At 37.8% G+C, this 16,379-nt stretch overlaps 1 protein-coding gene across 2 annotated transcripts in view; it reads left to right on the top strand.

The window, feature by feature from the left end:
- Positions 1-343: 343 nt before the first annotated feature.
- Positions 344-16,379, top strand: part of ABL2 (ABL proto-oncogene 2, non-receptor tyrosine kinase) — a 186,920-nt gene continuing 170,884 nt past the window's right edge. For both annotated transcript variants that reach the window (XM_077157118.1, XM_077157117.1), the window contains exon 1: positions 344-755. In XM_077157118.1, coding sequence (XP_077013233.1) covers positions 599-755 — 157 coding nt within the window. In that variant the 5' untranslated portion in view covers positions 344-598. The remainder of the gene's footprint in view (positions 756-16,379) is intronic.

Here is a 16,379-nt window from a genome sequence, read left to right as displayed (position 1 = left end):
ACCAACCCCAAAAGGCTGTAGTTACTAACCCTGGGAGGTGTTGGCAGAAGCGGTCCAGACGTTGGGAGGCCGAGCAGCCGCGACGGAACAGAGAGGCCGAAAGACCTGAACAAGCCTTGGAGGTGCAGATGAGGTGCGCACCAAGGAACCTCAGCAGGGACCCACCCTGCGAGGAGGCGCGGCGCGGAGGGGCGGGTCTGGGGGTGGGGGCGGGCCGCCGCCAGGCCCTCCCTCCAAGTAGCGAAGGTGACTGGTCGGGTGGGGGGCGGGAGACGCTCTGTCCCGCGCTCTCCCAGGGCTCGGTGGTTTAAAGATGGCGGCGGCGGCGGCGGCGGCGGCGGCAGCGGCGGCAGCGGCGGCGTTGCGGGTGCGGAGCCGCGGGAGGGGTAGGGAAAAGGAGAATCTGTGAGTCGCCTAGAGGCAGCGCGGCGGCTGCTGCTGTGAGGAGTACGGGTGCGGAACCGCCGGCGGCTCGGCCGCTCAAGGCAAGGCCCTAGACTGGGGAGGAGAGGCCGGTACGCGTCAGGAGCCCGAGGCCGGAGCAGAAGAGGAATGTGACGAGGGGTTGGCGAGGGCGTGGGAGTAGGCGAGCGCAGGGATGGGGCAGCAGGTGGGCCGTGTCGGGGAGGCTCCAGGGCTCCAGCAGTCGCAGCTCCGTGGGATCCGGGGCAGCAGTGCCGCCAGGCCCTCCGGCCGCAGGCGGGACCCGGCGGGGCGCACCACGGAGGCCGGCTTCAATATCTTCACCCAGCATGGTGAGTGTGCCGGGGAGCCGGCGTGAGGGCGTGGGGGAGCCCGGAGGTGGGGTCGGGGCGGGGTGGGAGGCAGCCAGGCCACCCTAGGGGGTGGAGGGGTGCCTGAGAGAGGGGGCGGAATCTGCTGCCATCTGGGCCAGTCTCCTGAGGCGAGTCGCACCCCTCCCCCTTTCCGTCTCCAGCCTGGCTGGCAGCACCCGGGGGCGGAGAAGGAAAAAGAAGTGGTCTTAGGGACTGTGGGTGGACTCTCCTCTAGCCTGTGTAGCTGGGAGGAGGAAGGTGATGGTAACCCCAGGGGAAGAAAGGATGAAGGGAGGGATGAGCTAAATGGGAGGTAAGAGTATAAACCCGTTGTTAGCGAAGGGAACGTGAGTTGTGCCCCAAGGGATTGGAAATATGAACTGAATCTCTGGAGATAGTGGCGTTTAGGCGTATGTATAAATCAGGCGATAAGCAGTGTCAGGAGAGTGAACTGTGAACAGTGCCCGGAAATACCTTTCTGTACGGAAGATAAAGGTAGCATCTCATCACCACGATTCTGACCACTTTGGCATTTTTTTTTTTTTTATTACTAGACATCAAGGGCCTTGCCAGATCATCCTCTGTTCTGCACACAATTCTGAGATTGCTAGTAGGGGCTAGAAGATGGGCATGGTTAGTACTTTGGGCTGGATATGAAAAAGAGTTTTTCTTTGTATCATATTGTGTGTGTGTGTGTGTGTGTGTGTGTATAAATTTCCATATAATTTCCCTCATAGAATCTGAAACCCTTTACTTTGGCCTCATTATCAATTGCACTGTTTGACTAGTAGTCTCCCAATTCCTTTTGAACAGCATACATTTTCAGCATATACTCCAAGACTTTATGTATCTGTATTAATTCTACACTTAGACTACTGTAGTAGTGTGTTATAAAGCTTATAAATATACACAGGAATAGAATTTAAGAAAAGATGACATGAAAAAATAAGTATAATAGAAATTTTAATATATATTTTTTCTGCAGCCCAGTGGATCCTTTTGCACATCCTCTCAGGTGTACCTATGCCACTTTAGAGAACACCATTCTAGAGGATGGAGGAGTGGAGAGGGAAAAAAACAAAAATTGACCTCCCTGTGGTTGACATATCCTAAGACCTGAGAGGAACTGAAGAGACAAATGTGACTTACATAGAAAGGACTGGATAGTTGAGATTGCATGAGAGGTTAGCAAACTGGAATTTCGCGGAAGAGGCATATAGATAATAATAAAGGATAAAAGTGTATTTTATACTACACAATTTAGGAAAGAGGAGGAAGAAAAAGAAGCATGAGTTTTTCATTAGAAATGGAGTTTTGGAGGAAGTAATGTAGATGGTAACATGCAAAAAAAAGATGATTCCAAGGAGCTTGTTTACCAGGTAATTTGTGTCGTTATGCATTTGGACTTTGTGAATAATATTAATTTTTGCTTAATGGAGGAAATATAGGTGATGTTTGGCAGTGGCATTCAGACTTTACATGTCTGCTATTAAAGATATATGTGAGCTTCTCTTAATCATATATGAACATTTTATGAAGATGCTGTATGAGTTCCTTTTTATTGAAATCACTTTCTAAAATACAAAAGGAAAGAACGGATGAATAATTTTCAGGGACGAAATCATCAGAGTAGCTTTGCCTTTGTGGGAAGTGTTTTTGTGTACGAAACATGACCCAGTCGGCAATGGTGATCATCTTCCTCTAGCATCTTATTCAGGAAATAAGGTTTTTCAGAGAAGGGGGAAGTCATGAAAAATGTAGTAGAAGTTTTGAAGCATGATTAGGGTTTGAATCTCGGGAACAGGAAAAGAGGGCATTCTAGTCAGAGAAACACCTTGAGCAGAACAATGCGAATGAACATAATTAGTTGATGGGACAGTGAGGAGACAACTGTCAGGAGTGAAGAAGCAGTGTTGTGAATTGGAGAAAAATCCTAGAACAAAAATTGGAGAAATCAAGTTTTGGTCCTGGCTCCACCTGGGTGGGTAAGTTAGTCACATACCCTCTTTAGATTTTTTATCTGTAAAATTGGGAGATATAACTGGATGACCTCTGAGGTACCTTCTTCGAACTCTGAGATTTTATGATTCTAATTAAGAAGCAGTGGGAGGAAAACTGAATAGTTTGGATGGGGCTGGACTATGAATATCTGGGAATAGAGAAGAAGGGCAAATTCAAGGGAAATTTCATTCATTTAATATACAAAAGTTTTTTTTTGAGTACCTCTATACAAAGCACTTAGAATAATGCCTGGCACATAGTAAGAGTTATATATGTGTGTTAGCTTCTGCTATTATTATTATATTACTACTATTACTATTATTGTTGTTGAAAATAAGGATGAGTTAAAGATGAATCTTGATTAACTGGGCTGATGATGATTCTGTTGTCAAATTTGGAAGTTAGAAGCTGATTGAAAGGATGGGAATAGGATAAGTTCCTTGCCAAAGAATAGTATGAAAAGAATGGAGTTAGCAAATAATGTAGGAAACAAGGGTAAAGTGAGTGCTTTTTTTTTAGACAAGTGGATGTTGAAAAATTTTTCTATTGATCAGAGTTTCTCAATCTCAGCTGAATTGACATTTTTGTCCAGTTGTTTGTTGTAAGGGACTGTCCTGTGCTTTGTGGAGTATTTAGAAGCATCCCTACTCTACTCATTAAATGTCAGTAGCACCTCCCTTCTGTTCCCCATCTGTGATAACCAAAAATGTCTCCAGGCATTGCCAGATGTCCCCTTGGGAGCAAAATCGCCTCTGGTTAAGAACCACTGCTATAGAAAGATATGGTAGATTTGAAATGAATTAGATTTAAGAAGCTCAGTGGACATATTGTTTGACAATTACATGAAAATCTGGATCCTGAACGACTAGACAAATCGCTATCTCAAATTTGTGGTATTGAGGTGTTAACACATAATTTTGTACATGAGAGTTAGGTTTGAAAGCTTCTTAAGTTTACATATAGGTTTTAATGTAAGTCAAATATTGTGTGTATTTAAGTGAAAATGTCCATTTATTATGTAAATGGTTTATCAGTGTCCATGATTTCTCTCTAGCCAAGATAATAATTTTTTTCATAAATAACATGTGTATAAGCTGAAATAACCCATTTGCTTTGCCATAGATTTTTTTGAATGTAATTTAGAAAACAAAAATAATAGAACCTTTTTTAGTATGAAAGGGGAGAGTGCTGTGTGACTTTTCTGAACTCTTGTATCGAACCTTTTTGGTGAGCTGATGTTTTGTGACTGGTAGTTCAGGGTTGAATGGTTCTCAACACTTCGGGGATTTTACTTCTGTCTCATTTGCTGAAATTTCTATGAAAAATTAACCTTAAAATATGAAGTTTTGAATAATAAAAAATCTTAAAGCACGCATCATTTTAAGTGGTCTGATTTATTTATTTTTTCTTTTGTAATTTATAATTCATGTTTTAATTTTTGCAGAATGAAAGATGATGGCACCCCAGGAGAAAATGATACTGTAGAAAGAAGAAGGTTGTTGCAGGGGAATTTTAATTATGGTGACCTAGTACGGTGGTCACTGATTCTCAGGAGAACTAAACTTTTAAAAAAGAAATCAGCTGTTAGATTTTTATTTACCTCCAAATCTGCATAAGTTACAGATGTACAGCTAGCTGTGTTTGTACTTTTTAGCAAAGTGACAAAATTAGTTGTGGTACAGATTCTGTTGTCACAGCCTAATAAATCCTAGGTAAAATTATGAAGTCTGAAGTTTCTGTTATGGATCTTCATCCTGCTTTAAAAAGAAAACAAAAGCTAAACAAAAGAGAAATCAGCATTTCCCCCCCTGCCTTCTCAATGTGTTTTTTTTTCCCATTTCACTGTACTCTTTTTCTCTATTATAATAGGGACTGATGATAATATGTGTAGTTTTGAGTTTATGAAGAACTTCCATTTCTTTTATCTCATTTGACCTTTACAGGTACTCTCTGAAATAGTGGGTGCAGGTATTAATCTTCTCGTTTTGTGGATGAAGAAATGTTGAGAGAGCTAAGTGTCTTCTCAAGGTCACATAACCATTGAATGATGGAACTGGGACTGAAACTTAAGTCCTGGCATAGGGCAGAGATTTAGGGAGTATGAATTTTAGAATAAGACAGAACTGAATTTAGATCCAGCCTTCTGTTGGCTTATGTAAATGGTTTACCACTCCAACCTTACTAGGTTCTTTTGTTGAAATACAATAGTGTAAGAATATAAAATTATATATGGCTCTCAATGAAGTGCCAGGCACTATGTCTTCAATAAATAGCAGTTTTTTGTTGCCATTATTTACATCAGGATTGTTGTAAAGATTTTATGAGTTGAACTTGAAAATGTTTTATAAACTGCCTAAAACACTGCTATTGTTATCATCATATAGCATGTGATGCTAAAGTGAAGAGTTGTCCTAGCATTTACATGTTGTCTTTACATTTTCTTGTTAAGTGATTCTTGATTGTTAGAAGACTTTCAGAAAGGTAAAAAGATAGGGAAATTGGGGAGGTCAATAGGAGGATGTGGAATCACAGCATACCTTCCTCTGAAGGTCACTGTTATCCTCTCAGGACAGTTTGTTTGAGGGGCTTGGTACCAGTGAGAGGATAAACAGTCCATGGTTCTTTTTCACTCTCACTCATTTCTTCCCAGTGTTTTTTTTTTCCTTTGGGGAAGATGAACCAGAAATAAAGGCTGATACAAAAATAAGGTTGATAGAGAACTCTTTCTAAGCTAGCACATTTCTTTCCTAATTAATAGGTAATGACCTTTTAAAAAAATTATAATCTTTATCTGACATCCTTTAAGATCTTTCTGTAGCTCTCTCTGTTATTTTTACCTCTGGTTATAAAGTTTCTCATTAAAAGCATGCTTTAGAGTACTTTTAGATTCTTGAATTTTTGAGTCAAATTAGGCTTTTTCTTTTTTCCCCCCCTCTATGACTTTTTATTTTTTTCATATAGCTGTGCATTTATCATTACAATTGACTTTTTCTTTTTTTTTTTTTCCATTTCTGAACCTTTGCAATCGACCTTGTTAAACATTCCGTACTTCTTAAGCATCATCTCTACATATATATGAAAAAACATATATACAAAAAAGCACTAAATTTCAAAGCACATCGCAACAATTAATTATAGAACAGGTTTCAGAGTTTGGTATGGGTTACAATTCCACAATTTAGATTTTTACTTTTAGCTGCTCTAAGATACTGGAGACTAAAAGAAATATCCATATGAGATTCAGCAGTCATACCATTTATTAAACCCTACCTTCTCTGTATGACTTCACTATCACCTTTGATCTTTCTCCCACTCTTTAAGATTATATTTGGGCTGTACCCATTTAAACTTTTTCGTGTAGGAAGGGGCTGTTGACAGTATGAAATGGGGGATGAAACTAGTTGATGTTCTGGAGAGAACTCCTCTGCATTTCAGGATTATCTGGTCCAGGGACCTATCTGGAGGTTGTAGGTTTCTGGAAAATTACCCTAGTGCCTGGAACCTTTGAAGAGTCTTATATAACTCCCTAGGTGTTCTTTAGGATTGGCAGGAATGCTTTTGGTTGGGGTTTGGCAGGCTATGATAGGTAGCAATGTCTACCTGAAGCTTGCATAAGAGCAACTTCCAGAGTAGCCTCTCGACTCTATTTGAACTCTCCCTGCCACTGATACTTTATTAGTTATACTTCTTTTCCCCCTTTTGGTCGGGATAGAATTGTTGATCCCATGGTGCCAGGGCTGGATTCATCCCTGGGAGTCATCTCCCATGTTGCCAGGGAAACTTTCACCCCTGAATGTCATGCCCTAAATAGTGGGGAGGGCAATGATTTCACTTGCAGAGTTGGACTTAGAGAGACTGAGGCCACGTCTGAGCAACAAAAGAGGTTCTCCAGAAGTAACTCTTAGGCATGCCTATAGGAAGTCTAAGCTTCTCCGCTACCTACATAAGCTTCACAAAAGTAAGCCATAGATTGATCGAGGGCATGTAGGCCCCGATTGTTTTATAATTTATTTTCTAAACGAGACCATACAATATTTACTCCTTTGTTTCTGGCTTATTTTCCCTCACCAAATATCCCACAGCTTCATTGACAATGTTGCATGCCTCACAACTTTGCTCCTTTTTGTAGCAGCACAATAGTCGAACATATGTATACACCATCATTCGCCAATCAGTCAGTGCATCCTTCAGCCATCTCCAATCATTGGTCATCATGTACAAAATCCAAAGTCAGCAGCCCATCAACACTCTTATTTATTTATTTATTTGTTACATGGGCAGGCACCAGGAATCGAACCCGGTCCTCTGGCATCGCAGGCAAGCGTTCCTACCTGCTGAGCCACCGTGGCCCGCCCAACACTCTTAATTTTAAATTATTTCATTGTTCCCAAAGAAAGATAACCAATAAACACACCCTCACCAAATAGAAAATCTAAACCCTCCTTTAACTCTTGTCCCTCTCCCCATTATTTACCCTTGCTGTTGCTGTGGTACTATTGATGTTTTCCTGTTAAACATGGGGCATAGCACACAATAGCAGTTTTCCTCCTATGCCCGAACTTATACACTTTTTGTACAAGATTCATACCTTTGCACTAGTTCACCCAAGAACTTATTTATATTTATAGTGTTAATCCTTGAGACACATGGGATTATACAACCCCTTTCAATCATGTTCATTTTCAATATGGTAATATTGCTTGAAGACCCACGAGTGAATTGCCTTCACTTCTATCTATTACTTTACATTTATGTTCATCCTCATTAGCTAGCGTTCACCCATCTCTAGCTTCTGTGTATCTCTAGGTCTCCTACATTCTGTATTATAAGCAAATTAGGTTTTTTTCTTAATCTTATACTATTCATGTAGATTTCAAAACACTTAAGAATGTTAACTTCATCTATATTAACAAGTTTCTTCTGGAAAGATCACCAAATCATAGAACAGTGTTTCTCAAACTTTTTCATGGAGTGCTAAACATAGATTGCTGGGTCACATGCCTAGAGTTTGATTCATGTCTGAGATGGGGCTTGAAAATTTTTTGCATTTCTGACAGATTACCAGGTATTGTTGATGCTGCTGTTTGGAAACTACATTTGAGAACCACGAATATATGCAGTTAAGAAGAGGAATGGATTGAAAGTTGTGTTCAGATTCTGTTCTCCTTAAAACTGGTTTAGAAGTCCATTTGTTCCATGTCTAAATGCAAGTGACCTTTGTTTTATCGTGTCTTTTGGTGGCAGGAAGAGTTGATGTCTCTTTGCTTTGGCCTGAAATTTTTTTTATCTGTAATGTTTATGTGTTGAAGGTTTCTTGAGAGACATGGTTTTGAAAGAACCTGGAGTCATAGGGTTCTGCCTACACACTTGCTTAAAGTAGGGTGGGCTTCAGTTCCTGGAAGAAGTAGGTGATGAAATAATTGCCATTTATTTGTGGTCTGTGCCTAGCATGTTCTAAATACTTTATATATATATATATATATAAATATATATATTTAAACCTCATAAAACCCTACTTGCCCAAAATTGAAAAACATTAGAGATCAAAGAAATTGAATCTCTTTGATTCTAAAGTTTTGGTATATGATAATGTGTAATTACTTTTTTGGTGTGTGTGTGTATCTGTGCGTATATACATATATATATATATATATATACACACACACACACACACACACACACACATATATATGTATACACAAAGATTTTTAGGCTTTTTTTACCCCATTTCTCTTGAGACAATGATGAGATTTTCAGAATGATAGGTGAGATCTGGATGGTCCATGGCTATGGATTGAGATTTAGATATGATTGTCTAACCAAGGGAGCAGTGACACTCACCTTGCTATTTGAATCTCATGGTAACATTGAACTACTGTCTTAATCTCTAGGATTAGTGTTACTTATGTTTTTTATTTAAAGATGTACATTCCCTCTTTTCTATTGGTAGGTTACAACTTCCATTTTCTTCTCTTGGCTTTTTAGAAATTATCAAGATTTACAGATATTAGTGATAGTGAATTGGGTCACTATTAGAGGATAAATGCATAAACCATGTTTCCTTATGGATGTGGAAAAGAGTACAAAATATTTGTTCTGTATGCCCTCTAATATTAATAGTTGATTTATTGGACAACACTGGTAGAAGACCTTTAGAGAACTATGATTATGTTGACTGTGTAGACAGTGAGCTACTTGATTACATAAATATTTTGTAAATGGCATCTAAGATACTAGGTTACAGGGTTGATTTATTTACGTTGTATCCTTTCACATAGTCCCTGCCACATGGTAGGTGTTCCTGAGCAATTATGAAACAATTATTTTCCTATGTCTCATACATAAATACTTACTTTTAAATATGTCTATGAGTGTCTGTTAAAAATTTTTATTTTAAATAACCACGTCTGATTTGCTTTATTTAATGAAACTGAGTAGGTAACTATTGTTTTCTTTTTTTAAAAATTTTTTTTATTAATTAAAAAATAAAGGAAATAAAACAACATACATAATCAGTAATTCACAATATCATCGCTTAGTTGCATATTCATCATTTCTTAGCACATTTGCATTAATTCAGAAACAGAAATAAAAAGACAATAGAAAAAGAAATAAAACGAACACAGGAAAAAAAAAAAGATTATACCTACCATATCCCTTACCCCTCGCTTTCATTGATCACTAGCATTTCAAACTAAATTTATTTTAGCATTTGTTCCCCCATTATTTATTTTTATTCCATATGTTCTACTCCTTTGTTGACAAGGTAGATAAAAGGAGCATCAAACACAAGGTTTTCACAACCACACAGTCACACTGTGACAGCTGTATCATTATTCAATCATCGTCAAGAAACATGGCTACTGGAACACAGCTCTACATTTTCAGGCAGTTCCCTCCAGCCTCTCCACTACATCTTGAATAACAGGATGATATCTACTTGCTGCATAAGAATAACCTCCAGGATAATCTCTCAACTTTGTTTGGAATCTCTCAGCCATTAACACTTTGTCTCATTTCCCTCTTCCTCCTTTTGGTCGAGAAAGTTTTCTCAATCCCTTGATGCTGAGTCTCTGCTCATTCCAAGGTCTCTGTCCCACATTGCCAGGAAGGTCCACACCCCTGGGAGTCATGTCCCACGTAGAGAGGGGTAGGATGGTGATACTGCTCGTTGTGTTGGCTGGAGAGAGAGGCCACATCTGAGCAACAAAAGAGGCTCTCTTGGGGGTGACTCTTAGGCCTAAATTTTAAGTAGACTTGACTTATCCTTTTTGGGGTTAACTGTTGTTTCCTTGATATCAGAATATCCAGCTATAGGAGTTATATGCTTGGGTATTTGTTTTGAGAGTAATCATTAATAATTTTTTTGGCATTATCTCCTAGAATGTTAGTGTTAAAAATGAAATACTCCAATGATCTTGTATTAGAACCTAAGTGACCACTTACTTAATGAGATATATTTAGTTTGCTCTCTCAATATGTAATTACAAGGGCCTTTTCTCCCCAGGTAATATTATAGGAGAATTTTCTTTTAAAAATTTTAGTTTTCAGGGTTTTAAAAAAAATATTTTTAACATTCTAGAGTATTTTCTATATTTTTAATTTAATATTCTATAATATAGTATAGCATTTTATTATTCTATACTAATTGCCTAATTTAGACAGCATTGCTGCCTAAAAAAATAATGCTCCTTAAGTAGATTTTGATGAACTTCCTCATGAAACAACTGTAAAAAGTAGACCTTTTCTTGGTGTGTGAAGGTGTGGAACCAGTAATTCTTGGTTACTTACTCCCTTTTTGAATTGAGTGCATAATTTCAGTATGTAAATTTGTGGTCACTATATTAATTAGAAAAATTTTTCAGCATTGTTTTTGATTGAATTTTTCATCCAAATAAATGAAATGAATGGATAATACACATTAAATATAATACTATCCCAACTTTAATTTTAATTGCTTAAAAAAGTAAGAGCAATATTGGACTTTTTTTTCCCCTTTGCTTTCTACAGTGCTGACTGTAATTGTACTAAGTCTGTGATACTGCCACTTCTCCAGAACGAATCTGCCAGTATTGGTTTTTAATCCAATAGAACACAAAGCTCAGTAGAACCAGGCTCCATTTGTATTCCTTAGTTTTCTTTCCAGAGTAGAGGGAGGGTTTAGAAACCTTTCATTTGATGTGTCAAGGTCATAGAAAATGTCTGTACTTAATTTACAGTATGTAGATATACAATTTTATTAACATGTTTCTCTATATTAATTTCAGCAAATTAGAATAATAATAATGAATTAAGACTGAAGATTGTCACTTAGCATTTTGCGGTTCCAGATGATTATTGAGAAAACATTTTCCTAAAATCCACAGTACTAACAGAACAGTTCGTATTTCCCAGCTGTTCCTTAGAAGAAAAGTTGATACATGAGGTTTTTTGGCTATAGTAGCTTTCTTTTATTAATTTTGAAAATTGCAATTTTGATTGCAAAAAATATATATATGTGAAGGGGTCATATTAAAAGATAAAAATCAGCTGGTACAGAAGCATATAGACTAGATATAAAGTCCTTTTTGACTTCCCTGCCTTCAATTCATATTCCCTTGTTAGAGAAAACTGCTGTTCATGGTTTGATGTGTATTCACCCAGAACTTTCTATGTAATTACATATATGGAGAGTACGTATTAATTCTTCTCTGTCCATTTCATAAATGCATTATACTCTGAATTTTTTTAACTTTTTTATTGTATGGTATAACATATATACAAAGCAAAGAAATAAAAAAGCAATAATTTTCAAAGCACTCCTCAACAAGTGGTTATAGGACAGATCACAGAGTTTGTCATCGGCTGCCATACAATCCTCTTGTATTTTTCCTTCTAGATGCTCCAGAATATAGAAGGCTAGAGGGTTTAAATGCTTGTTTATCATCACAATTGACTTTTTTTTTCCTTATTTTTTTGGTGGAACAACAAACTATATACAAAAAAGCTATGCCTTTCAAAGCTCAGCACCATAATTAGTTGTAGAATATGTTTCAGAATTTGACATGGGTTACAGTTTCACAATTTTAGGTTTTTACTTCTAGCTGCTCTGAAATACTAGAGAATAAAAGAGGTATCAATGTAATGATTCAGCATTTATATTCATTTGTTAAGTCCTGTCTTCTATCTATAAGTCCACTGTCATCTTTGATCTTTCCATACTTCTCTTTGGGGTTGTTTGGGCTATGGCAATTCTAAATTTTTGATGTTGCAAGGATCTGTCACTCATATGGATGGGTTAGGGAGATGGAACTACCTGATGTTCTGGAGAGGCTGGGCCCTCTAGGTTTCAGGATTTGCTGGACAAGGGACCCATCTGAAGGCTGTAGGTTTCTGAAAAGTTACTCTAGTGTCTGGAACCCTTGTGGAATCTTATATATTGCTCTAAGTGTTCTTTAGGATTGGCTGGAATGGTCTGGGTTGGGGTTTGGCAGGTTATTATAAGTAGCAAGGTCTACCTGAAGCTTGCATAAGAGCAACCTCCAGAGTAGCCTCTTGACTCTATTTGAACTCCCTCTGCCACTGATACTTTATTAGTTACACTTCTTTTCCCCCTTTTGGTCAAGATGGAATTGTTGATCCCATGGTGCCAGGGCTGGATTCATCCCTCGGAGTCATCTCCCACATCGCCAGTGATATTTTCACCCCGGATGTCATGTCCCACATAGGGGGAAGGGCAATGATTTCACTTGCAGAGTTGGACTTAGAGAGACTGAGGCTACAACTGAGCAACGAAAGAAGTCCTCCAGAAGTAACTCTTTGGCATGCATATAGGTAGACTAAGTTTCTCCACTACCTATAAGCCTCACAAGAGTAAGCTTCATGATCAAGGGCATGGCCAATTGATTTGGGTATCCCTAAAGTTTGACACAATATCAGGGGATTCCCTGGATGGCAAGGTTTAACAGTTCCATATTCTTTCTCTCCTCTCTCAGGGGACTTTGCCAATACTTTTTGATTATCTGCTTATATACTCTAGAATGTATTCAGGCATTATAATCTATACAGGATTAAAGGACCTCTTTCTTATTCTGTGCTTCCTGTGTTTCAGATGTTCAAATGAGCTTTACAGATAGGTTGAATTAGATTATGCACTACAGAAAATTTCAGTTCTAAATCAAATAAACCTTTCTTCCATTGATCTCAAAGACTATGTGTGATTTTAGATATAGACGCTGTCTTCTTTACATCTATGTTCTGAATTACTTTAACCCCAACCTGTTTGGCTTTGTTCTTATCTCTAAAGATCAGGTTATATATATATAAAACAGCCTCTCAAAATCCAATAGTAATAATCACTACTCTGTACTTAATGTGTCTAGACCCTAGTCTGATATATCATTTCCAAATATTGTTTCCCATTGTGTAGGCTGTCTTTTACTTTCTTGAAAAAATTCTTTGATGCACAAAAGTGTTTAATTTTGAGGAGTTCCCATTTATTTATTTCTTCAGTGTTCATGCTTTGGGTGTAAGATCTAGGAAACTGCCTCTTATTATAAGACTTATAGGATATTTCCCTACATTTTCTTCCAAAAGTTTTATTGTCTTTAATCTAATGTTTAGGTCTTTGATCCATTTTGAGTTTAATTTTTATATGAGGTGTGAGATATGGATTCTCTTTCATTCTTTTGCATGTGGATATCTAATTCTCTAGGCACCATTTATTGAAGAAACTGTTCTGTCCCAGGTGAGTTGGCTTGACTGCCTTATCAAAGATCAATTGTCCATAGATGAGAAGTTCTATATCTGAACACTATTCGATTCCATTGGTCAGTATATCCATCTTTATGCCAGTACCATGCTGTTTTGACCACTGTACCTTCATAATACGCGTTAAAGTCAGGTAGTGTGAGACATCCAACTTTATTCAGGATATTCTTAACTATTTGGAGCACCTTGCCCTCCCAGATAAATTTGGTTATTGGTTTTTCTATTTCTGAAAAGTAAGTTTTTTGGATTTTAACTGGTAGTATTGTACTGTCCATTTCTGAGTTTTTGTATCCAGTCCTGTTGCACAGTTTGTATCCCTCCAGCCCCAATTACCCATTATCTTACCCTATTTCTATCTCCTGATGGTCTCTGTTACCAGTGACATATTCCAAGTTTATTCTCTAATGTCGGTTCACATCAGTGGGACCATACAGTATTTGTCCTTTAGTTTTTGGCTAGTCTCACTCAGCATAATGTTCTCTAGGTCCATCCATGTTATTACATGCTTCATAAGTTTATTCTGTCTTAAAGCTGCATAATATTCCATCGTATGTATATACCACAGTTTGTTTAGCCACTCGTCTGTTGATGGACATTTTGGCTGTTTCCATCTCTTTGCAATTGTAAGTAATGCTGCTGTAAACATTGGTGTGCAAATGTCCGTTTGTGTCTTTGCCCTTAAGTCCTCTGAGTAGATACCTACCAATGGTATTGCTGGGTCATATGGCAATTCTATATTCAGTTTTTTGAGGAACCGCCAAACTGCCTTCCACAGTGGTTGCACCATTTGACATTCCCACCAACAGTGAATAAGTGTGCCTCTTTCTCCACATCCTCTCCAGCACTTGTCATTTTTTGTTTCGTTGATAATGGCCATTCTGGTGGGTGTGAGATAATATCTCATTGTGGTTTTGATTTGCATTTCTCTAATGGCCAGGGACATTGAGCATCTCTTCATGTGCCTTTTGGCCATTTGTATTTCCTCTTCTGAGAGCTGTCTGTTAAGTCTTTTTCCCATTTTGTAATTGGGTTGGCTGTCTTTTTGTTGTTGAGTTGAACAATCTCTTTATAAATTCTGGATACTAGACCTTTATCTGATATGTCGTTTCCAAATATTGTCTCCCATTGTGTAGACTGTCTTTCTATTTTCTTGATGAAGTTCTTTGATGCACAAAAATGTTTAATTGTTAGGAGCTCCCATTTATTTATTTCTTTAGTGCTCTTGCTTTAGGTTTAAGGTCCATAAAACCACCTCCAATTGTAAGATTCATAAGATATCTCCCTACATTTTCCTCTAACTGTTTTATGGTCTTAGACCTAATGTTTAGATCTTTGATCCATTTTGAGTTAACTTTTGTATAGGGTGTGAGATACGGGTCCTCTTTCATTCTTTTGCATATGGATATCCAGTTCTCTAGGCACCATTTATTGAAGAAGACTGTTCTGTCCCAGGTGAGCTGACTTGATTGCCTTATCAAAGATCAAATGTCCATAGATGAAAGGGTCTATATCTGAGCACTCTATTCGATTCCATTGGTCGATATATCTATCTTTATGCCAATCCCATGCTGTTTTGACCACTGTGGCTTCATAATATGCCTTAAAGTCCGGCAGCAAGAGACCTCCAGCTTCGTTTTTTTTCCTCAAGATACTTTTAGCAATTCGTGGCACCCTGCCCTTCCAGATAAATTTGCTTATTGGTTTTTCTATTTCTGAAAAATAAGTTGTTGGGATTTTGATTGGTATTGCGTTGAATCTGTAAATCAATTTAGGTAGAATTGACATCTTAACTATATTTAGTCTTCCAGTCCATGAACACGGTATGCCCTTCCATCTATTTAGGTTTTCTGTGATTTCTTTTAACAGTTTCTTGTAGTTTCCTTTGTATAGGTCTTTTGTCTCTTTAGTTAAATTTATTCCTAGGTATTTTATTCTTTTAGTTGCAATTGTAAATGGAATTTGTTTCTTGATTTCCCCCTCAGATTGTTCAATACTAGTGTACAGAAACACTACAGATTTTTGAATGTTGATCTTGTAACCTGCCACTTTGCTGTACTTGTTTATTAGCTGTAGTAGTTTTGCTGTGGATTTTTCAGGGTTTTCGACATATAGTATCATATCATCTGCAAATAGTGATAGTTTTACTTCTTCCTTTCCAATTTTGATTCCTTGTATTTCTTTTTCTTGTCTAATTGCTCTGGCTAGAACTTCCAACACGATGTTGAATAACAGTGGTGATAATGGACATCCCTGTCTTGTTCCTGATCTTAGGGGGAAAGTTTTCAATTTTTCCCCATTGAGGATGATATTAGCTTTGGCTTTTTCATATATTCCCTTTATCATTTTAAGGAAGTTCTCTTGTATTCCTATCCTTTGAAGTGTTTTCAACAGGAAAGGATGTTGGATCTTGTCAAATGCCTTCTCTGCATCAATTGAGATGATCATGTGATTTTTCTGCTTTGATTTGTTGATATGGTGTATTACATTAATTGATTTTCTTATGTTGAACCATCCTTGCATACCTGGGATGAATCCTACTTGGTCATGATGTATAATTCTTTTAATGTGTTGTTGGATTCGATTTGCTAGAATTTTCTTGAGGATTCTTGCATCTATATCATTAGAGAGATTGGCCTGTAGTTTTCTTTTTCTGTAATATCTTTGCCTGGTTTTGGTATGAGGGTGATGTTGGCTTCATGGAATGAATTAGGTAGCTTTCCCTCCACTTCAGTTTTTTTGAAGAGTTTGAGGAGAGTTGGTACTAATTCTTCTGGAATGTTTGGTAGAATTCACATGTGAAGCCGTCTGGTCTTGGACTTTTCTTTTTAGGAAGCTTTTGAATGACTGATTCAA

The sequence above is a fragment of the Tamandua tetradactyla genome, chromosome 4, assembly GCF_023851605.1.
Source record: "Tamandua tetradactyla isolate mTamTet1 chromosome 4, mTamTet1.pri, whole genome shotgun sequence".
Taxonomy (NCBI): domain Eukaryota; kingdom Metazoa; phylum Chordata; class Mammalia; order Pilosa; family Myrmecophagidae; genus Tamandua; species Tamandua tetradactyla.
The sequence above is the reverse complement of the archived record's forward strand: the minus strand, read 5'-3'. Positions and strand labels throughout refer to the sequence as shown.